Source organism: Apteryx mantelli, chromosome 10 (genome assembly GCF_036417845.1).
Source record: "Apteryx mantelli isolate bAptMan1 chromosome 10, bAptMan1.hap1, whole genome shotgun sequence".
NCBI classification, from domain to species: domain Eukaryota; kingdom Metazoa; phylum Chordata; class Aves; order Apterygiformes; family Apterygidae; genus Apteryx; species Apteryx mantelli.
Window position 1 is genome coordinate 17,265,803 of NC_089987.1, and position 23,171 is coordinate 17,288,973.

At 42.6% G+C, this 23,171-nt stretch overlaps 1 protein-coding gene across 4 annotated transcripts in view; it reads left to right on the top strand.

Moving 5' to 3' along the window:
• NKD1 (NKD inhibitor of WNT signaling pathway 1) overlaps window positions 1-23,171 on the top strand; it is a 112,305-nt gene that overhangs the window by 54,576 nt on the left and 34,558 nt on the right. For all 4 annotated transcript variants that reach the window (XM_067302571.1, XM_067302573.1, XM_067302572.1 and 1 more), the window contains one exon: window positions 15,683-15,740. In XM_067302571.1, coding sequence (XP_067158672.1) covers window positions 15,683-15,740 — 58 coding nt within the window. The remainder of the gene's footprint in view (window positions 1-15,682; window positions 15,741-23,171) is intronic.

The window sequence follows — 23,171 nt, forward strand, 5'->3', positions numbered from 1 at the left end:
GTTAAAATAGCTACTTTGATATGAAAAGTATTGGTGCTATAGCTAACTATAAACTGAGCTGCTCCCCAATGCTCCAGCAAAAAGTGAAGGCACAATTCTGCTTTCAGCCACTCCGATGTTGCTCCACTGCAGTTGCAGAAATGCGAAGCCAGGGTAAAAGTGGGATCAGAGTTAAGGCTTGCATGTCTTGCTGGGCCAGCTTGGGCAATAGTGGTTGCGCTTCGGTGCCGGTGTGTCGTGAGCTCGTCGATGCAATCTGGGCTGCTCCCGACGGGTGTCGCTGCCCAAAGCTGAGAGCGGTGCCTAGTCAGGGAGAAGCTATCTGTTCTGTTTGCCTGAATTCTCTTCCATTTTTTGAGTATAAGCAATTGAAAATTAGCGGTATTAAAGACCATTTAACATTACAATAGCAATGTAAACTGAGATGCCAGTAATGACTGTGAGGAAGTATTGCTCCTAGTTTATATTTAAAAATTTAAATGGGTGGCTTGGGGCAATAAAGTCTCTGTCATTTTTCTTTATTTTAATACTTTATTTGCAACACTCCTCTTTGTGCACCTTTCATACTGCAGCGTATTAAACGAACCAACAGGCTTGAAAGAGAAAAGGAAGGCAACAATCTTCTGTAAAGGCCAGGGAGCAAAGTAAACTGACTGGAAATGCTGAGGTTTCCTTTATTTTTTAATGCCTTTCAGGTGCTTGTGTAAGAGTAGGTAAAACTTTTCTAGGCAAATGTGAATTTTAAGATGTTGCTGCCCCTTTATTAGCTGCATGGGGCTCGGTCAGGAGTGCTGCTCTGCATGTAATCTGCATTCGGCTCTCATCCCTCCCTCTGTCCCTCCCAAATGTGTCTCGTCCTCATGGAAAAATATTAAAGATTGTATAAACATTGTAAAGGATTTCATCTGGCCTTTCTGTTTAAATAAGATGTTATAAACAATAGCGAATGAGTATAAACCCTTGCCACAAAGATGGAGTGGCAAAAAAAACAAAAAAAACCCCCAGGATGGTAACCTGATAAGAGTCCTAAAACTCCCATTTGTGTCACCTGCTAGTCACTACCCAATTATTAGGATTTCATGGTCCTGTGACAAATTTGAAGTACTCCAACCCTTTTCCTTCCATTTTTCCCCCACTCTTTATGGAAAGAGAAAGTAGCTGTTGACCCCCAGTGTTGCCACTTTTGTCAAAACATTTTGTGCTGGTCCTGGAGCATGTGGTAGCCTGAGAGACTGCTGGGGCTGCAAACTTGGCAGAGATGGTTGAGTGATCAGGCCCCCGTTGGTTGCAGCGTTGTGGTTGTAACTGCAGGGCGCTAACTTAGGACCTCTGGTGCACGTGACATGATGGCTTTGTGCTGTGTTTTATTCTTGATAAAGGTGCTGTGTGTCTTTGTTTTCAGTGCCATCAGTTTAAAGGGGAGCTGTGTCCTTCCAAGGGGAGCACACCAAGGACTTATTGACCCTACTGATGTGCTCATCGCACAGAAATGATGCTCTTACAGCTTTTGACAACATCCAGTATCCTGGGTTTGACTGGCCTTTCCCTGTGCTGGTTTCATCCTCTTCCATTGTGTTGTGTGAAGCCTGACGCCGAGGCCAGTGTTTGCAGGATTTGTGCACTGTGTCTGAAATCCTGCAGAATATCTTGCCTGTAGCTGGGTCACTGGCAGCTGGGGTTGAACCTGTGATCTTGGGGAACGTAAGCACTTGTGAAATCTGGGATAAAAGCTCCGGTGGTTGCCCAAGGCCTGTGGACCCGTCTCCCTGTGGCTCGGTCACCGCTAGAGGGGAACAGAGAGCTGCCGTGGATAGCAGTGCTTAGGGGGGTCCCATCCACTGCAAGGAGGAGCAGGTGGCAAATGTGCCACCCGGGTGCCCGTGGAGCTGGACCCCTGGGCTTCGGGAGGGCTCGCGGCTCGATAGCACTGGGAGGAACAGTCAGTGGTCTCTGCCGGGGCGCACTGCAGGTGAGGAACTGATAGCGGTAATACTGGTTAGTGGAAATAGCGAAACAAGTAATAAAAGAGGTGAAGAGAGATATGCTCCTACAAATATTAGTTCCCACAGTGCTTTGGAAACCTAGGGTTGGTTTTGTTTCTGCAAGATAAATTGTTTTGTTTCCGGCTAACTATGGAGCTGCATATATGTTTTGTGAGATTGGATTAAATTTTTCCATTTGTCCTTGATATAAAACTTGAGTTTTGGCAGAATTAGCCATTTTTTTTTCTTAAAATGTTTGTTTTCCTTGCAATGTAAAAAAACCAAACAACCCTTCCAAAAACAAAACAGAAAACCAAACATTTTCTCTGAATCATTCCTTCAAACTAACACTGCAGAGAAAACCAGACCTAAAAGCCTTTCCAAGGGCTTTGGATTGCCATCATCATTCTGCCCAGCTCAGGAGACAAACCGTACCACCAGCCCTGTGCCTCGAGTTTGCCATGCCCCAGATGTCAGAGTTGCGTCGAAATGAGGATCCACCACAGGGGACTGAGGTTGTTTTCTTCTCCAGTCTGTAGCCTTGTTCCTGTGTGTATCAGTAGGAGTCCTGTCTGAGGGAGATACGCACATCTGGAAGATTTCTGTCTAGACCTTCAGTGTGCAGGGGGGCACTCAGCCTGTTACTGAGGAATATGTGGGCATTGCTATAATGCTGGTTCATGGCAGATCACGAATCTAGCCTCATAGGCTTTTAAGACTAATAATTTTTTTTTTTTTTAGTCTCGCTGATGGTCGTATTTTGAAGCTTTTGTTTGCAGGTACAACTGTTACAAATATCACAGGATTCCAGGAGGTGGCTCCTTCAAAAACCCAGATACTCTTAGTTAAATTCTAAGTCTGCAGTATTGACATGCGTATCAGTGCTATCTATAAATTGTGGGCCAAAGATTTATGGTTGAAAATACATTGATAGTATCTTTGGCAGTTAAAAGAAGTGTTGGGGAAAAATCTGAAGAATTTGAATTGCTTTTAAATTGTCTGCTTAAGATTGGAAAGGAATTACAAGTTGCAGAGAGGAATCAATACTGCTGGACTCTGAGTGTTGAGACATACAAAGGAGATGCACATGAAAGCTCTTATGCTCTGGCTTGTCTGTAGGTTTTTTCTCTGACAAACTCCAGCAAAAGTAACTTGACCTATTGAATGTAAATTGTAAATGTAACATCTAAATGTATAGAAACAGCTAAGAGTCCAGCAAGGTTACTAGAGAGCTGGATGTATCACTTCCTTTTTAGTTAATGTTTGAACATACAAAATACCATGGTTTGACTTTCTAAGTCAAGGGTATTGTTATGGGTGCAGTTTTCCAAGTCTTTATTCAGGCAAAGCATCCATCAGCCCTTGTAGAAAGTACTAGTACTTTCTACTAGAAAGCAGAAAGATTGTAACCCTATTATTTTTGAATGTAAAGCCTCAGTTGTAGTGCTTCTGCTGTTGTGTATAGCCTTTTACTGGGGAAATTTTAGCCCTTGCTGCCAGTAGCTACTGTAAATAATAGTAATTAAGTTTTTGTCGTTTTTAATGCCATTGCTAACTTTTCATCCGAAAGGACAACTGATTTTGTTGTGATAACACAGTCACAATAGGGCCCAGCTGAAGTTAAAACCAGACCATAGGGATTCTTTTATATATTATCTTTTGGGATTCTTTTCTCTCTCTCTGTTTTGTTATATGTGAGAGGGAAGGAGAATGTAATAACCCTGCGCTGGTGAAAGTTGTAAGAAACGTGAGCAGCACATACAATATACTCTGAAGGCAGTGCCTGCTCTCATGGCTCTGGTCTGGCCCCAGCGATGCATTGCGGTAGCTAAGAATCTGCAGTTTGATGAATACTGGAGGGTTCTCGCAGTGCAGCCACCAGCGGCTCATGGTGGACCTGGCTCCTGTGCGTGAAAGGCTGTTAGCGCCCTGGATGGTCTTCCAAGTCTGGGGGTGTTGAGATGTTTTGGGGAAGCTTAGCACCCAGCTCTTACAGGTACACTATTTGGAGAGTTTAGGGAAATTTTGAACTTATGGAATCAAATCTCTGAATCTCCTGACTCCATTCATTTAGCAGTAAGGACTCGGATAATGTTTTCACTCCTGTATTGTCCCCTGTCTTTTCTACTGACTTTTCCCACCTGGCCCCGCTCTGCTGCTGGGGAAGTCTCCAAGCCTGCAGACCGACTGTGGGTTACCTGAGCAGCGCTGCTGTCTGCTCTCCTGCTGAAGCTTCCTGCCACCCTGAAATGATCTCAGTAATATGGCATTTTACTTGCAAAGCCACAAGGCTTGAGGACGCCTTCCGTGTTATTCCCTAGAGGAAATGAGCAATCTCCAAACAGTGAAGCAGGCAGGAGAGATAATAAAGAATCATTTTACCAAGAACCACGTTTTGTCCTGAACGAATCTGCTATAACATTTTGCTTCTGGTTTCCCAAGCTATTTACCACTGTGTTTGGGGGGGTAATTATTCTGGCAAGGCATTGTGCATAGGAATAGCTGCAACTGCAGTGGGGAAACTGAGCTGCTACAAGGACAATTTTTCTGCAGAGGAAAGTGCATGCATAGCATGGTGCTTGGAAATAAGCAGCAATGAAAAACCAATAATTCTGCATATTGTGGTATGGTAGCATGGTTTCTATTTGAACCATTCTGAAAAAGAGAGCTGGCATAGTTGCCACTGCAGAAGCAGGGCTGACTGACTGCAGAGTTTTCATACGTAGTTTTTCTCTTCCATTTAAACCTCTAAAACCCTTTCCATTTTAATTATTAGATGAGAGACTCTTCTAGAATCGTCATTAGATGAGGGCTTCTATATGGGGATAGTCCCCCCCCCCCCAAATCCTTTCTCATTGTTATGTTTTGTGCGAAATCTCCAGTTTGCTGGTAGGAACTTCATAGAGACTTTTGTATGTGAAATGCAGCATTGGATTTTGGGGAGTTTGTATATGGGGGGGAGAAGGAATTGAATGTTATTACTCTCTTGGCATTTGCTTTGATTTTGTATCCTTCGCAGCGGAGGGCAGGGTGCCCTGGCAGAGGTGCTGTCAGGTGCGGGTCCCTGCCGCTTTCCAATTCTGCCGTCGCAAAACGAACGCTTGGCTCGGCGGCCCTTGCACAGGTTCCAGCGGGAAATCCGTCCGTGCCGGAGCGAGGGAGCGGGCCCCAAGTTGTGTACAATGATGCAATCCGATCCTCCGGCTGTGGAGAGGGCTGCGACGGCCCCTCGCCCTCCCCCCGCCGCCCCCGGCCGCGGAGGCTCCGGCCGAGCGGGAGGGGGACGCAGCTGCGCGCCGAAACCGCAGGCGAGGGGGGAGACCCGCTGCAAGCGGTTGTGAAGGGTCAGATCCGAGATGCAACCTCTGAAACGGCCGAGAGCGCGGACCTGCCTGCGCTGCAAAGTCAGAGCACCTGCTTTCGCCGGCCTCGCTCGCCCGTCGCCGCAGCCCTGAGCCGCGAGGGCCCGGGCCCGGCGCGGCCCCCAGCCCGGCGGCGCGGGGACGGGCACGGGCGCGGGGACGGGCACAAGGACGGGCACGGGCACGGCGGCGGCGTTGCGGGCTCTTCGCGGCGCTGCCCGCTCCCGGCCGCGTGCTCGCCCCGGCGCAGGGAGTCTCCGAGCCCGGGAGGGCTGCGCTGCGCTCGGCGCCGGGCAAAGCAGGCGGCCTCGCCGAGGCGCCCCGCGGCCTCGCCGCTGATTTGGGGGCCGGCTGTATTTATTTATTTATTTTTCCTTTGGGACTCTAGGCTCAGCTGAATTTGCTCCGTGTTTTGCGGAAGAAAGAGCTTGTTAAAGAATTCCCTGATGACTTTGAAGTGGACTATTTATTTTCTCTCAAGGGTTATTCAGTGTAGCCGTTTGCCCCCTCTCCTCTGTTTTTTCACCCCGGTGTTTCCTGAGCTACAAGCATTCTTGGAATATATTAGTTGTAATGAGTTATGTGGGCATCAGAAGTTTTCTTTGAAACTATATGGCATCAACATCTGTTAGCTCTTAGAGAACAGAGACGCAGACAAAAGGGCCGAGGGGGGCAGGGAGGAAAAAGATATTAAATTCTGGAGTATGAAGCCTCAAAGACTCGGGGGAGGGGAAGGGGAAATCTGCTCAACCCGGCGGCTTTGATGTGGTGCTGGGGGCCCGTGGGTCCTCGCATGGCGATGTGCGTGGCGGCCGGCTCCGGCGCTGCGTCCCGCCGCCGCCGAGGCGCTCCCTCCGGCCCCCTCCGAGCCTCCGGCCCTTGTTGCTGCAGTAACGTTTCCGCGGAAAATGCACGGCGTTCCGTTTGCAGCTATTGAGGTGGGGAATTGAAATTCCTAATTTTAGAGGTAACTTTCAAGTGAAAAATGCTTAGAAGGGAGCTATTTACTTGGTTCTAATCTTCCTGACCCTGTGGGTCAACGGGCAACTGTTCATCTAAATCAGGATTTTAAATGGTGTGTGTCTGTGGTTTTTTATTGCCTGTAATTAAAAAACATGTGTCTGTTTCTATGTACATAGCATCAGTCAGCATTCAGGCATGATGGCTGGTGCTGTACTACTTACAGGAGTGTGTGGGGATGGGGCTGCTTGCTCTTTTATCTCTTTCTTCAGAGCCTTGCAGTGTCTGTCTTAGGTGCCAGAGAGCAGAGGAGACGGGTAGAAGGGACCTCTGCGTCTCTCGTGCTCCGTGGGCTCGGTTGGTAGCCCTCGTCCCGGTGGCATTGTTCTGCGCTGTGACTTCCTGGCCCAGGAGAACCCTGACCTGGTCTGGAATGATTAGCTGACATACCTGGGCTTTGGGGACAAAGAGGTGGCTTGCAAAGGAATGTGAACCATCTGTTTTGCCAGCACCTCCCGTTGACAGATTTATGGACCAACATTAGCATATGTGTCCAGGGTCACACACCTGTGCTTCCTAACAAGGTAATATTATTTAGCAGAGTATGTTTTCATCCTGAGGAGTCAGAGCTCTCTGCAAAGGTGGACGTCAAGAATTCTGTTTTACACTTGAAAAATGAGGGCAAGGAGAGATTTAAGTGACTTACCCTGCACCACACATTGAGTCTGTGGTGGAGCAGTTATTGAATCCAGGTTTCCTCCAGCTGCATAAATATACGTCATCCATTAGCAGGAAAAGACTTAGAGCCATAAGCATAATAGAGGAGCATTGATTATCATTCTAGAGGAGCTGTAAGCTGTATGAAAATCTGAGCCATATAGGAAGACACTGGGTATTATCGCAAGATAAGTTCAAAATGCAGCACATTAAATCTGTAATGATCACTGAAGCCAACGGAAAGAGTACCACTAATTTCAGTGATCACATCTTAAATGAGCAAGTTATTTTGTAATTGAGCTCTGTAGCCAGTTTTTTGCATGCTTGGTTCTCAGCATATGTCTGGGTAAAATCACCTGATTGCACTTAAAAAGTCTATCTGTTAACGAGCTTCTTGGTAACCAGATTTATTGCGAAAGCAAATTGAACAGAAAATCAGATTTATTACATAGCTGTAACAATCTGTCTACCATGGTGAAGATGCCCAAAATATGCAATTTGGACAAGTTGTTGAGCTTCTCCAGGCTGGAAGTTAGATGTCACTCATGTTCTTAGACTTGTTCACCAGTATAATCTATGTTGAAGAAAAGGTGTTGGGAGACGTGGGACACTTGATTTTGCAATCAGAAAAGAGGTTATAGGATTGGTAGAAGAACAAAGTAAAGTAAATAGCTGAATCTGTAAAGTGAATTCACTTATCCTTCTGAAGTAGCTTCAAAGTGAATTTAAATATAGCAGAAAGCAGTCATTTCTTGTTTCAGTCCCATTTCGTTTCAAAGGCTGGTGATCTTTTTTAGCTGGAAATGCTTGGACCCTTCAGTTGGAAAGTAACTGCTGAATCCATAGGTCTATTCATACAGCTGCTTTCAATTACATTATCTCTTATTTGACAGAAGTCGTTAAAAAACTGTGTCTCACCATATCTTCTTGTAAAGTAGAAGCCACAATAGTTATAGAATTCCAATAATAGTATTAATGGAAGATGTCACTTTGGAGCACTTAGCAAGAGTTTCTACAGATCCATGAAATCCAGCGTCAAAACATCATAGAAACAGCAGCATTCCACCTTGAAATGGGAATGATTTAAACCAAACTTTCTCCTAAATGGGTCCTTTGACTACCAGTTTTAATACGTTTTGGATAATCTTAGCTGTTGGCACTTTTTTGCAAGTTACAAGTACAATTAAGCAGGTTCACATTACTTTAAGCTGCTGATTTTTTTTTTTCTACTATGTATTTTTCCTTTTGCATCCTGTATATTTACTCTGTGCCATGGCACATAGGAGTCTTATGTTTCAAGTTAAATGAGTAGGTTGGTAGCTTTTGTTGAATGCACATTGAAGTGACTTACTGTTAAAAGGATGCTCATTTATCCACTGCAGCAGAAATGAAAAAGCTGCCTGCAAAGAGCATGTTTCTTGCAACTACCTGTTTTTTTCATAGGTTGGGAAACAAATACATCAAAAGAATAAGGAAAGTATGTGTTTTATCCTTTTGGAAAGCCTGGTCCAGGTGTTGGACTGGAACAAAAGAGATTCAGCTGGGTTGCAAACCACCTGGAACAAAATGTGCCGCATTTCCTTTCTTACTTATCCAGGAGACATGAAGGCTCTTATGTAAGTGTCCTTCTGCTTTGCACTTCCTCATCAACCTTGTTCTGTGGATGGGATATCCTTAAGAGCACATCATACAAGTACTCCTTGTACCCATGAGAAGGTCTGTAACAGGGATATAAGAATAGTGGGGATCTCTTTTTGCCCCATAAGCCTCTAATAGTCCATGATACTTTGTGACTGGAGATCTGGGTGATTTTTTTGGTCATTCCCTCTTCATCTTCACAGCATTTTGGAAGCAACTGGAATTGCTCTACAGTCATCTTCTGCGAGATGAGACTGTAGGGGCTTGCAGCTCTGACACCTCGGTGGATTTAGATGCAGGAATTTCAAACACTGTTACCATATTATTATCACGCTCTTTTGCTGCTCCTTTGCTAGAGCGGAGGCAGCAGAACTGAATGTATTTATTATTTGTGTGTTTCACCATCATCTTTTTTTGAGCTGGTATCTTAGTTTAAACTTTGTGCTAAGAGACCAAAGGGTGAATTTCTGTAGCTATGGGCACCTGTTGTGTTCTGCCATCTCTGTTAGGAAGACGGTACCTTCTGACTTAGAGACCATCATGACAGCAGAGGACAGTAAAATCTTAAACTATAGCAACTAAATCTGCCCAAGATCGTCTGTGAGGGAGAAACTTCAGGAGAAATCTGTTTTCTTCACAACTTTACCTGCTGTGATTATATTAAAAAAAAAAAAATTTGTCTGAGAAAGCCTCCATGCTTGGTAGAGGAAGAATAACCCAGCTGTAAAGGATCACAAAGCACCAGGTTCTTGTTTCAGAGAAAGAAAACATTACAGATGTTGAGCTTGCTGCTTCTGCTTAAAAAACCTGCATTATTACAGTTGCTATGTACATTTTAATGTTGATCTACTTCAAGTCACCTTGACTTCTTTCCCAACTGTGAGCTGCTTTGCATGTTCTTTACAGAAAGCTGAATCCTAGTGAATTCTATTTTTTATTAAATTATCTAGAATGGCGAACTTCCAAAAAATTTTTTTCTGGCAGAAGGTAAAATCTTCTTATACCAAAGGATAAAAGTGTGTTGCTGTATAGTTTTGTCTTCTCAACTGAGTGTTTTTCTATATGGTATATGCTTTAACTTTTCATTTTATTTGCCTTTTTTTAGTTTTCTGTATAGTGAGGCTTGGAATATGCTCTATCTGTATAAGGCCCTACATTACTTTATGAATGGGGAAGAAAAGAAATCTCTTGTCCTAAATAGCTTATAACTGTAGTGCAGAAGCAGCAGAAGCATATGGTATATTTGAAAAGGTTTATGAGGGGGATCTTAAAACATCCTTGAAAGAAGATATTAATTCAAGGGCTGCACTTCTGAATACAGAGATAGGCAAATGAATGCCCCAAAAACACTCTTGACTTTTGGATGTAGCTACAGTGATTGCACAAAACTGTGTGCACAATCTTCCATTTTTATGTATATTTGACTGCATGGGTTTCCACGCATGGAAGCTGCTAACCTAGCAAAAAGGTCATCTCCAAGTACATTTGACTACAAGCAGTATTTTAGATTTGTCTGAGTTTTAAACCTGACTATAAAGCTGTATTGGTAAGGAATGATGATCACCTCAGATACCTGAACATCTGTTTTTACCTTCGTTATCCTAAAATAAATGACTCAGTTTTTGAGGCGTGTATGGGCTTTTTAGTAGTAAAGACTAGACTTGAGTTGGCCATAGTTACACATGGTTATGTTTCTGATCCATGGGAAATTTCAAATACCCAAAGGGGAACTAAGCACCTCCCATCCATTGCTCTTCTAAAATGTCTTATACCTCTTTCTCTTCAAGTTTGGACAGGATTAAAAAAAAAAAAAGAAAAAGAAAAAAGAAATAATTAGTGCTTCTGGGGCTTGGATGGGTTTCCTGAAACATCTTCAGGAGACTTGGTTTTCAAAATAGGCTGAAGACTTGCTATATGAAAATCAGACTTCTTCTGTTTCCTAGAAGTCAAAGTGAAGCTTTGACAGAGCCCTCAGTTGTTTGGGTTCCAGACCAAAGGGACCCCTCAGCCTCCCAGATCTCTATTTCTTGGGATCATGTTTTGTCTACGTCAAGAATGGAAGTTAGTGTACAAGTGACATGGCATTCTTGTTGGCAGCTAGTTTAAAAACCCTATAAAAACTACTCCAAGAAGACATTAGAGTTACTACGTATCTTATCCCTTGCAGTCCTCTTTTGAAATATGTTTCTTCAACTTTGCTCACTCAAAAAGTACCAGAACCTTAATTGCATCAATGTGAGAATAAAGAGAGAAAAAATACTAACATGTTCCCTACAGAAGGGCAGAAATAGGGAGAAAAGCTTGCTTTGTTGACAGTTCATCATTTTACGTGTGTTTTGCCTGGGAGAGTGTTGGATATGATATTTTGAGGAAGACTTCACTAAAACAGAAAATGTGAGCATATTTCATGCCAAAAACGTGGAAAATTGAGTATCTCAAAGCTAAATCAAAGGATTTTAATGAGATGTTTGAAGGAGGAAAGGTAAAGTGACTTGTTTCTACTTGAGAAAAACAACACCTTTTAGAAAAATGTTAATTAACACAATATTGACTGTGATGTAATACCAGGAGTGGGTGGATCCAAACTTTGTTTTAAAAATGTGCTTGTTAGCATGATAACCTACCTAAATCAAAGGTTATCCTTTGATACATTTAATACATCTATGGCCTATGCTTCTACTAAAAGCAGAGTTGTGTTTAACGCTGCATTAGTCCAAATGCGTTTACAGCGTAAAATATACGCTGTATTTTCGCTGTGTAGCTTTGACGATTCCGTGCTGGCTGTTGGCTATTTCAGAGCCAGGAGCGGTAGCGAGTGGCCTCGTAGTGACAACATTTAAAGGGGTTGGCGGGGCACAGGAGACGCGTCCTGCGGGGAGGTGACCCCAGGTAGAGCTGGGCAGGGCCTGGCAGGTTACAAGGAGCCTCACCTCGGTGTGGAAGCGGAAGGGGAGCCAGCGAAGGGCTCCGAGGCAGGCAGCGATGTGGCAGGATGAGGGCGAGGGTTTGCACGCAGCCGTTTTGGAGAGCTGGTGGAAAGGCAGCTGGGAGCCCCGGAGCGAGCGTCCGGCCTTTAGCCTCCCGAGACTTGTAGCAGCGAGAAAACTGCGCAGGGCGGTTAGGGCCGGGGTTGGGGTTAAAAAAATAAAACTGGCAGTGAGTTAGCGTTTGGCGGAGCCTGTTTGCGCTGTAAAGGTGGGGAGCGAGTGATGACTGCCTGACTTGCAACCAGCTGCAAAGAAGCCCTGGGGCGTGGGAGCCTTTCAAGGCCGTTCTTCCTCGCGTGTACGTGCATACTCGGGCAGCATTTCGGAGGGAGTTGGGCTAGTTACCTCTGCTCTCCACCCCACCCGCTTCGCTCTGAATCGCGTACATGGCACCTATCAGCACGGGATATGTGGGACACGAGGTCCTTTTCTGCTGAAGCCAGGCAGCCAGCTGTTCACAGTTTTGCAGCAGATGTCTGAACCTGAACTTTAGTCATTTTGTGTGATTTGTAGTTAACGGAGGCCAACTTATTTATCTGGGAAACTCCCAGTGAGGTACAGACACTTACCGTCGCTGGCATCCTGTTTGGCAACCTCTAGAAACGGCATGCTGGAATAATCCTTCTACGTAAATGTTTCTTTTCTTTATTCTTTCAAGTGCTCGCTGACCTCATTTATATAGTATTTCACAGGGTACATCTGGTTTTGGTTGCTTTGTGACTCAGTGCTCCAGTTTGCAAAGGCAGGGTTGTGATTTAAAACATCGTGTCAGGACGGCGATATACAGCTGCCTCTGCTGTCGGGCCCCGCTCCCGCGGCGCGGCCGGCGAGGGCCTCCTGCGCCCGGGCCGGCACCCGCCGCCGCCGCCGCTGCCCGTCGCCTCCAGCCTGTGCTTGCCCTGTGCCGTGCTCAGAACACACCTCCGCAGGGGCGAAGGTTCCTGCCTGCCGACAGCGTTGTCTCTTCTCACCAGACTTCTTCAGCTGCGAGTTATTTTCTACACCTTCACCCCTTCCTCTTGCTCTGTTGCATTTTCAGGATTTGAATAGCTGGGTAGAAACGCTGTTTTATTCATGTAAAGGCAATTTTTACAGGTTGTGCAGTTACCATTATGCGGCGCCAGCTGCAATCCAAATGTTTTTTTCGGAGACTTGCCTGGCTTTCTTATTTCGTTGCTGAGCGCAAGTTTACATCAGCTGTCCAGAATCCTTTTCTCAGGCAGGCTTATTTTGGTGTTTACGCAGGTTGTGACATCTGTCTCTGTGGTACTAAAAATACTCAGGTAACTCTCCTGCAGTTTTTTTGACATATGGCTTAGTGATAATAACATCAGTGAAACGGTTTTGGTTTTTTTCCCATTTTTCCTGTAAAAATTTTAGACTAACTCTTAGGCTGGTTGCTCACACCTTTCCCAAATATGCATCTGTCTATCAAAAATAATACATGTCATAATCTTACTGACACAAAAGGATACATTTAAATGGAAGCTGATGAATTCTAACTCTCTAGATATGTCACTAAAATGTCCAAATGGTAAACTTGCCAGTTTCTGGATGAATTGTCAATTCATGTGCTGTTTAACAGTGGTATTACAGTTCAACATCATAGAAGTACTTTTTAGAATTTGGTAATTTATAATCATTTGGTTTAAGTGGGAAAATACTTATTGGAAATTTGCTTGTATTAAGTTACTGCTTTAACTTAAATGCATAACTATGAGCTAGGGAAGGACTGAAACTAGACTAGACTGTAAAATGTGTTTACAGACCCATTTAATGGTTAAAAGTGAGAAAATAAGGGACCAAGCTTATAGAATATTAATGCCTGCTGTTTTATACTTTTTTGCTCCGCTCCTTTCCACTGAGTTATTTGATGGTGTATTTTACATTAACAAATGTATTCTCATTTTTAAGTGACATTTTTGGAAATCATAAAAATTAATGACTTGTGGATTTCACAGAGGATGAGATTAATGGCAACATTTTAATGGGCGAAATTTGATATGCAGGTGCACTGCTTGTCTTGCTGAAGTTTCAAGGGATGAAGGCTACCCACTAGATAGTATCCTTCTCAGAGGAACAGCACAAGTAAAATCATACTTACTCGTCATGTAGTTGCTGATCAGGTTAATGGTAAATATTTATGGCCTTTTTCTGAAAGAGCAGGAAGGAGCAGGAATATCGAGTTTAGTAAAAAGCAGTTGTTAAGTACCTGGCATTGTGAGTGAGAGTAGAGGTGCCATATATGCCTGTAGAGTCACTTCTAGCATCTCATTATCTTTGGAGAGCAGTCGGAGGTATTTTCTCAGAGTTTCATACAAAATGACGACATGGGGGAATTTGATGAAACATAAATATACTAATCTTTACAAGCCCCTGGAAACACCATCTTCTTTCAGAAATGTGGTAACTTATGCCAGCATTTAATAGCTTCTTTTCTTTTACTATGTCCCTTTCTTCCATAATTTTTGAGATGATTGATATTAATTGTCACATGTTCAAAAAAGGGAACTTTTTCTGCTAAAACAAAAACTCAAGGGGAAAAAAAGAGGTTTTGTGATTTACTCCTTGAAAAGCTAAATCCACACTGACAGCTCTTACAGCAATATTGTGCTATGTAAAATCCTAGCTCTCCGGACCAGGGTGACAACATTTCTCAGTGACAGCTGGCCCATGAGTTATAATTTTATTTCAGTGTATCTGCTCGTGAAAAAAATGGTATTTTCAGGGTCTTTGGGATAGGTAACCAACAGAGTTTGTGGAATCTAATTTTGAAAAGGCCATTGCAGAAGCTGACGCTGAAGAATTCCTCGGATTTGCTTTTGTGGTTTAGTTACTTTCTGCTAACTAATCTCAAAGAATAACATGTAGAGACGCGGAAATTAGAAAAGAACCTCTGTCAGCTTCCTCAAGAAAAAGAGATGAAGTGCATTTATCATTATTAAATTGCTTAAAAGTAAAGCTAATGAATACAACCACACATTCTTTTTCACAGGCTAGTCTTTTATTTTTACTTCATGCCAAAAGCTCCCTACAGTCTACTTCCCGTTCACAGGTTAGTGCTGCGAATACTGGTTCTGTATTCCTACTGTGTTTTTGCAGGGAAGCTGAAATGGCCATGAGTGTAGCATTTGAGCTTTTCAGGACCATATCCTTCTTTATCACCATAAATAGTTATCAGCGGCAGAGAGTATTTGTGGAGAACCTGGGGAGAGCGACTGTCACGTCAGGGCAGTGGCACTGCAGCAATGCTAGAGAGTTTGGGCTGAATGGGAGAAGGGGAAGCACAGGAGAGGTGTGAGTGCGTATTGCTTGGCAGGGGGCAGCTGGAAGGACCCGCTAATAAGAGTGAGAATCCTCTTCAGGCTCTTCATAAGTAGGATTAGCTCCAAATCCCCCTGTTGCCTTTTATTACTACTTCAGCACCATTAGAGAAATGTTTCTTGGGTCTGAGATAAGATCATCTGCGTATGTATGGCCTCTGCTCCTGTATTGCTCTAGACATACTGGGGCTGACAAAATTTCATTAATTTCAGGACTGAAGGATCAGGCAGCTCTTCAGAGTCTGTTATCTGCTTTTCTTGGGTGACCTCTGGCATATGAAAGATTTCTGTTTGTTGGTGGAACCAAGTGATAACATTCCTCTGTGGGTAGGAAGGGCTTATTTCTCCTTTACTGTTTCCATTTGGAGTTTTTTATCTTGCTTGATTGACAGAACATTGAAATGCTAAATATTAATCTACTTCGTAAAAAGATTTGAATAGCACCACTTTTTTTCTTTCCCCCAGTCCAGTCTATTAATCTCCATTAAATTTTGTCCTAAAGTATGTCCAATGCATTCTAAAATAGCACCAAATCCATTGACTGCCTGTAATTAAGTGATCAACTCCTTTCCTGGAAAAAAATAATATTTACAGTTAATTCTGGTGATAATATATGTGTCGTCTTAATGTCTCAGCACTTTGTATGTAGTAAATTTGCATTAATTTTTCTTTCTTCCTTTAAAATTTTATTTTTTATTCTTTTATTTTTACAGGATCTGTCTGGGGAAGGCTACCGAGACACAATTGGTGATGAACACTTTCATCTAGAAGGTATTTAAAGAACAAAACTTCTTGGTTAATATTAAGGGATGTTGGAACAAGTCAGCAAAAAAGTCAGCCTGAGCATGCACCCTGGGCGGTGTGGCTCTTGTCTGTTACTTTTGTCTGTTGGAACGAACAGGACAGGAACAGGACAGGAATAGGGTATTTCTGCATCTCTCGCCACCATCCTCTGAGTATTGAAAAAAGTTGCCCAGTTGTATCATAGAGACCAAGTGTGTTAATTCAGGGACTCGCAATTTTTTTCCCAGATACTTCCATCAGCATTGGTAGCGGTGGTGACTCTCACTGTCACCAGCAGTGGTGGTCACTGGAGATGGTAGCACCGGATTTTGTGCTAGGCCCTTCTGAGGCACACGTACCAGGCTTAAAAACTCCTGCATTCACTTCTAATAAAGATCAGAGAATCTTACTCAGTTCATTTCTCTTAAAAATGACAGGAATTCTTATTGCCTCAGATAAGTTCTTCTTCCTGAGGCTAAGCTCATCTCTTCCTCTGTGGTCAGGGTGCTTGTTGCAATGGAAACAGAATCACTGTTGTGGTGGGTACAGGATTTTGGGACCTTGAGCGTGAATGCTGCCTGAACACGTTGAACTTGAGTGGGGCACGTGGGGGTTGATGAACGGAAGAGATTGAATTGAGGACATTGTCCATCGTTCTTGTCAACAAACAAGAAAATGAGGCTTCAGAAAGTCTTTGGGAATTTCTCTGGTGGAACAAGTGGTTTTGTGGACTGTGTGCTAGATTTATATTAGAGGAAAATGGAAGCAATGTGCTTAATTTATTTAGAGCAAAGAATCATGTCAAGTTTTGCTTAGAAAGTGCTGCCCTTTTATATTTCAGTTATTTGTTTCTGGGGGTAGAGACTGCTGTCTAGAAGATGGCAAGGATTCTAAAAGATTTCAAACCAACTTTTTGCTGGTTTTCATTTTAAGTAATTTGGCCCATAAAAAAAGTCTCTTGTCCTGCAAAAAGAGGGACAGAAGTAGTGCTTACAGGGGTCGTGAAGATTTAATGTGGAACTACAAGCTGCATATCATTTAGCAGCAGCATAAGATGTTGTTCAGTGCTTATTTGCTGTAACAGTTTGCTGTACTGAATATATTTACAGAGTATAAATATTAGGTAGGGTTCTCTCCCTTTTGTATATTGGCAAAATCCAATTGCCAGAATTGAATTGTGAATTTAAGCTCAAAACATAGACAAGGATGCAGCTTTTTGCATCAATAACCTTCTACTCACTATCTGCTTGTATGTTAAGGGAATCGTGTATGTTGGTGAACTGTGGATACCAAAAATACTTTTTTCATGCCTGTAATATGCTATTCTGACCTTATTTTTATTATTGTTACTACTTTTTTTATTTAATGTACTGTCTAAATTACTAATATCTCCCTTTTCTTTTTTCTGAGTGGTCAGCCTGTGTGATTAGCTGCTGCTTGCTCTCTTCTAGAAACTGAAAATGCACTTTTCTTGGCACCTCTTTACCCATATTAGAATGAATGCTGCTATCAAATTCCACTCAGGGACTACTCATTGATTTGTAGCACAGAATTCTTGAGCAATTGCTCTGCGTTTCTGGATCTGTTATCAAGACTTTAAAAAGGCTGCAAAATTGCACCCCTATTGAATCAAAATTGCTGCTATCTCGTTCTCTGGGAGTTGCTGAGACTGAGCTAAGCAAGCCCAACGAACTACTGGAAAGAAACTTGATTTTAAGCATCAGCCACTGTAAAAGTGGCTTTTCATTTTGATTTGAAAAATGTGTTTCAATGAATTGTGGTTGCATCAACAACTTTGCTGCTACAGAACTTAGCATCGCTTAGTGCTTGTATGTATTTATAATATGTTGCTCATACCAGATGAAAGTGTGTGAGCTTAGAGTGTGGGGAAATAAGAAAACTAGAGGTTTTTGTAGTCAGGATGCTGGAATAGATCTTGAAATATTCTCAATGGCTGCATTCCAATTCCTTACCTGTGATGTGCGTTAATATGCTGTATTTCTTGGACCTCATGTTTCAGTGATGTCTTTAGTTTACAAAGAATACATGCTAGTATGTGTTTGTAACACAGGAATTCCATTTCACCTGGTGCCTGTAGTCTACTGTTAAATACAAAAGCAAGAAATACGTGCATGACGGGGTCAGTGTTTGTTAACAGTGACCATCATGTTTCAGTATTTAACTTTACCACAGGTACCTTTCTGCTCATAATGGGACATACCTGTAATAGTGGGTAGCTTTTTTTAATTGTTAGAATTATAGTAGAAACTGCTTAACAGAGAAAAAAAATTACATGCCAGTGAGGTGAATAATTTCATTTCTCCATGTCTCATTCTACCTTTTACTTGCCTCTAATTACTTTTTTACTTTATTGCGTAGCATTGTTTTGCACAGCAAACAGTACAATACATGATGTTTTCAGACTAGTCAGCAGCAGGATTGTTAAGGTGTAAAACCTTTTAGGCTACTGTAATTTCAGTCTTTCAGTGCCAGCAAGAGCAGTTTTACATTATTACTTCCGATGTGCCTCATTTTGCTGAAGAAGCTGAGTAGCAAACCCAAGATGCAGATAGCAGCGGGTGACCCCTGCCTTGCGTGCTGCCGGCAGGGAAGAGCCGTGTTGGGGCGTCCTTCCCGTTGGGAGGCAGGAGACTGCCACCAGCAGGGCCCGGGTGCGGGAGGGCAGCCACAGGCTGGGCTGGCCCTTCCCTCCTTGTTCCACTCTCCCCGCTCTCTTTCCCTGCTGGGGATGGCCTTCACTGCTTTCCAGAACCGCCTCTCGAATGGGGTATTGAAAATCAGCTTATAATTAACACAGGATACTAGAAGCATCATGTTGGAGCAGGTTGCCTTCACCTTTCTTGTATAACTTTCTCCTTCTTGTTGGCATAATATTGTTAGATGATTGTGATGATACTTGCAGGAATATTAGCATAAAAAGTACATCCTAGTGAAGCTGAAACATGATTGGAGACCCTTGTTGAGGCACAGCTTGAATTCTTTGTGGCTTAGGTACATGATGACCATGTCATAGCTCTTTTCTGTATGGAAATGTTCTGTATGTAAATGTAATTAATATCTTAGAATGTATATTAATCTTTCCATCTAAAATAATTTTACTACCTTTATTATGCTAACCCACAGTCTTTCCATATGTACATGCATAACATATATGCTTAAAGTGTCTACATTCGTATGTCATCCAGAAGAAGTGATAAATTGAGTTTACAAATGGAGAGTAGTGACACACCAAAACGTGGTTGATTGTACTAAGACCATAAAGGACATTAGTGGCAAAACAAAGACTTGAACCCAGAACTACCAAGTACCAGGCAATCATCTAATCATTGGACTATTTTCTCTCTTTATAAATACAAAGTAAGGATGGGAAAAATGAGCCCCCCCCCCCCCCAAAAAAAAAAAAAAGGACAGGAAAGTTCTTGAATTAAAAGTGTTATATAGTATTAATTATTTGAAGTTGTTTTTCACTTACCTTTCCTCTAAACTGCCCATCTGTTTCCAAAGTACACACTTGTTCTCCTCTCCCTTCATGGTCCTTTGACCTACAATGCTTAGTTTAGTTTAGGCTTTTGGGGGTTTTGTTGTTGGGTTTTTTCTTTTTTTAATCGGGGAAAATGCCTGATGAAAAAGAAACATTTCTCAGATTTGCAAAAAAGCACAGCAGGTGCCACAGTTCTTCTAGGTTAGGGGAGAATTATAGCATTCACACTCAGAGCCTTGATTGGAGAATGAATCTGAGTTCTTTAGAAGACTCTCACTGAAAAGACAAAGTGGCAATAAGAGAAATAATTGAATTCCTTATTTTGTTTTACATAGCCAAGTTCATTACCTTCTTTCTTCTCTCTTTTCTTCCCCCCTCTTAGCTGTCTGAGCAGTACAGATAAAAAGAACTCTCTTTGCTGGATTTAACTTCTGTGTTGTTATGTAAAGCTTGATCAAATCCTTTCGTCTTAACAGACTTAACTGGCCAACAGCAAAAGGCTCGGGATTCTGGGATTAAGATTGTATTTGGTAAGAGGACTGGTGCATTAGTGCTTTCTTTTGAACTATAGAAAGAACAAAGTAAACATCAAAAGCATTAAGCCATGAGTGGATTGTTGACTCAATGTTGCTGCATGACAAGAGGTTAGGACTCAATAGTGGCTACTTTGTTTACCGAGCGCAGTGCAGAAAGAAACAGTTTGACCATCATTGTCTATTATATCCAGCTCCTGCCTTTGATTTCCCTGATGGACGAGTCACTGTAAATTGAAATTTTGGGATTTTCTCTTATATGGTCACTGACCTCCTTAGATAAAAGAGAGACCGATGGAAACCTCACTCTGTTATGCTACTCATTCTTATTCTGTTTCCCTCCTTCTTTCACTAATAATTCAAAAATTGGATATACTGAATACAACTTCTGCAGTGGATTCTTTTGCAAGTTTTCTCCAAGTTTAGCAGTGCTTTCCTTCTTCATTTCAGAGATGAAGAAAGTGCTGCTGGCGTGTAGCACTTGTGCCATGTGCGATCAGTCCCCTGTGGCTGTGTGTACTCTTCTTGTGCTTGAATGAAGAAGCTTTCTGGTCCAGCAGTATCTGCACATATGATCAGGCATGTGCTTTCATCACTCTTCATATCTAGAATAAAGGAGCTTGAATTTCCTATTCCTTGTCCCTGTATAGAATAGTAGCTCACCAGAACTGAATGACTAGAGGCAGTCCTGGAATAAGCCTGAAACAGCACAAATATTGGAAGATATTCTTCATTTCATCTCAGTGAGAAAGCCAAAATGGCAGGCAGAAAGTGTTCATGGTATCAAATTAGTGTTCAGTACTGACATCCATGTTATCCCTCTGCTCCTCAAGGCGTAAGCAAGCTTTTTAATGCATCATTCAAGAGACCTGCTCTTGTTTTTCTAGAACTTTTTTCACCTCCTTTTCCCTGAGTTTACTTTTGGGAGCTTTCTCCAGGTAAAACCTGCAAGTCAGGAGGGCTTTCTTAGCTGACCACTCCAAGTCCATGTGCTGAAGTGAACTGGGGTTCCTCCCTCTTATTGCTTGGATATACAGAAGATGTATCTCAGTGCAGCCTGTTTTCTCCCCATTTGTGACATCCGAACCAGTGGCAGGAAAGTCTCCCAGTGACACAGACTGGCCCAAGGAAAGAGAGGCGATTCCTGGCTTGCCACAGTACCCACTCTCCGGAGCCCTGCGTGACCCAGCTGTCCGCTCGTCTCAGCCACCGTTTGGAATTGAAGGTGAAGTCCTTAAGCTCAGGAGACACCTAGTTCTCTCCCCAGTTGGTACCTGTGATAATGTGATTTCTCATGTCACTGCTTTTCTGAAAATTTGACTTAAGAGTTCCTACTAACAAGGAATCTTACACCTCAAAGTGAGATCAGTCTAGTGCTGTACCTGTCAGAGGAGCTGCCTCTTGCGCTGGTAACAATCTGTTCCCTGTTTCATTTGTCAGCTGAGGGCGATGTCTTGGTTATTTTTCTCTCAGCAGAGGACTGGAGAAGATCCAGGCCTTCCTGGTGCCTTATCTGAACAAGATATCCAAAGGTCCTGCCAAAAGTGGTGACAGAGCTTCACCTGAATCAACAAACCCATTTTCTGATATTTTTCCCAGACCACATGCATTCAGGTTACTGTCAGCCTTCCACGCCCTGGGTATAAGACATTCCTTAGTCTGGTACCAGAAAGGACAAAATTATTCAGGTCATTTCTTTGCCCATAAATATTAGAGAGCCCTCCAACAGCGTTCAAAGCACATATTGCTGCTGAAAAAAATCTATCTCAGATCTCTGTAAAAGAGCTACTTGGAGCTCTTTTCACACATTTGCAAGACAGTATGGAATTTCTAAACCTTCAGGTAAGGCATGTTGTATTCAACAAAGCAGAATTTCAGTCACTGATACACCAGGGTTTTGAGATTCCGCTTTCAAATGGACTGTTCTGTGCTTTGGAGTCACTTATGATAGCATGTGCACAATCATAGAAACAGGATTAATTTACTCATAATAATTCATTATATTCTTTGTGTTATTATTTGTTTTTCAAGATGTTACCAGTATGTCCAGCTGGTCCTTCATCTCTTCTTTCTCAGAGTCCAGCATCCAGGGACAGAGGCATGGTTAACGAAGTTTCACTGTCAAGAGCAGCGTAGATATTTTTGACTTTTAATAACAACCGATAAGCAAACAGGAAACCAATAGTAAAGAACGAACTAGTGGTTTAAGGCTGCTGAAATTATGCCCAGTGCTGCCACCTTCCCAGACACACAGGCAGCCGCACGTGCTTCCTCCGCCATCCCCATCCCAGATGAGCTGGGACGCAACGCACTGTAGTGAGTGCTGTCTTGCATTGCGAGATAATTTCCTCTCCCCTTTTTGTCAGGTCAGGAAAAACTCAGTAAAGAGTTTGGTTTGTGGTAAAACAGTTGTTTGCAAAATTGGTAATTGGAGGATTATCTGTTGGATTATCAACTTGGAGAAAGGGTGGCAAGTTATGGTCCTTGGGCCCAAATAGATTATAAGTTTGTCAGCATGGGAAAACTTCAGCAGACATTTTAACAAATTTTAGTTGACTTTCTGAAGTATGTATCATGGAAATGCTACATACATGTGAGATGTTTTTTACAATACTTTGGTATATTAATCTCTTAGTGGTGATACCTTCAAGTATTGTGCTAGGCTGAATTTCGAATGTATAACAAAAGGCAATTATTTCCAACTACCTGCACCTTTCTAGTTAATGCCTTCAGTTGTGACGGTTGTTATTGCTTTTATGTTCTAAAGCTTAAATAATTTTCAAAGTATTATTTACATGAAATTTCAGTGTAGTTATAAAAAAAAATACATAGATTGTGTCTTGTAAACAAGTTGCTTTGTCTCAGCACTGTTACTGTTGTTATGGACGTGATAGGCATGGTGCCTAGCAGAACTTGAATGTTCCTTCTCTGTTGTGTTCTTTAACCAAATACCTGTTCATCACTGATACTGCAAAGGGTGTGCTAATAATTCTGCCTTAAAAGTGCTCTTGTGGTTGGTCTTCTGGGATGTCATGTGGGAACTCTGCATTTTAAGGAGTTGTTGATAATCCTATACACTTAGCATATACTTGTCTAAAGCAAATCTCTGGTATGTGGTCACCTCTAACTGGTGATCATTTGCTGCATTTTTTTTGGCTGTCAAGAGGTTTCTGATCTTCCCTTTCCTACTACTCGCAATGAAACAGAGCCAGCTCTGAGAAATACTTTCAGCTTCAGGCCTGACCCACCGCCAGCAGCCCCCATTATCTGGCCGGCAGCTGGCCCCTACCTGCGCGGGGAGCCGATAGCTGGTTCCTGCGAATTGCAAGGGGTACCAAAGAACATGGGGGAAAAAAAGGAGCAGTGGAAAGTGCCAAGAAAAAA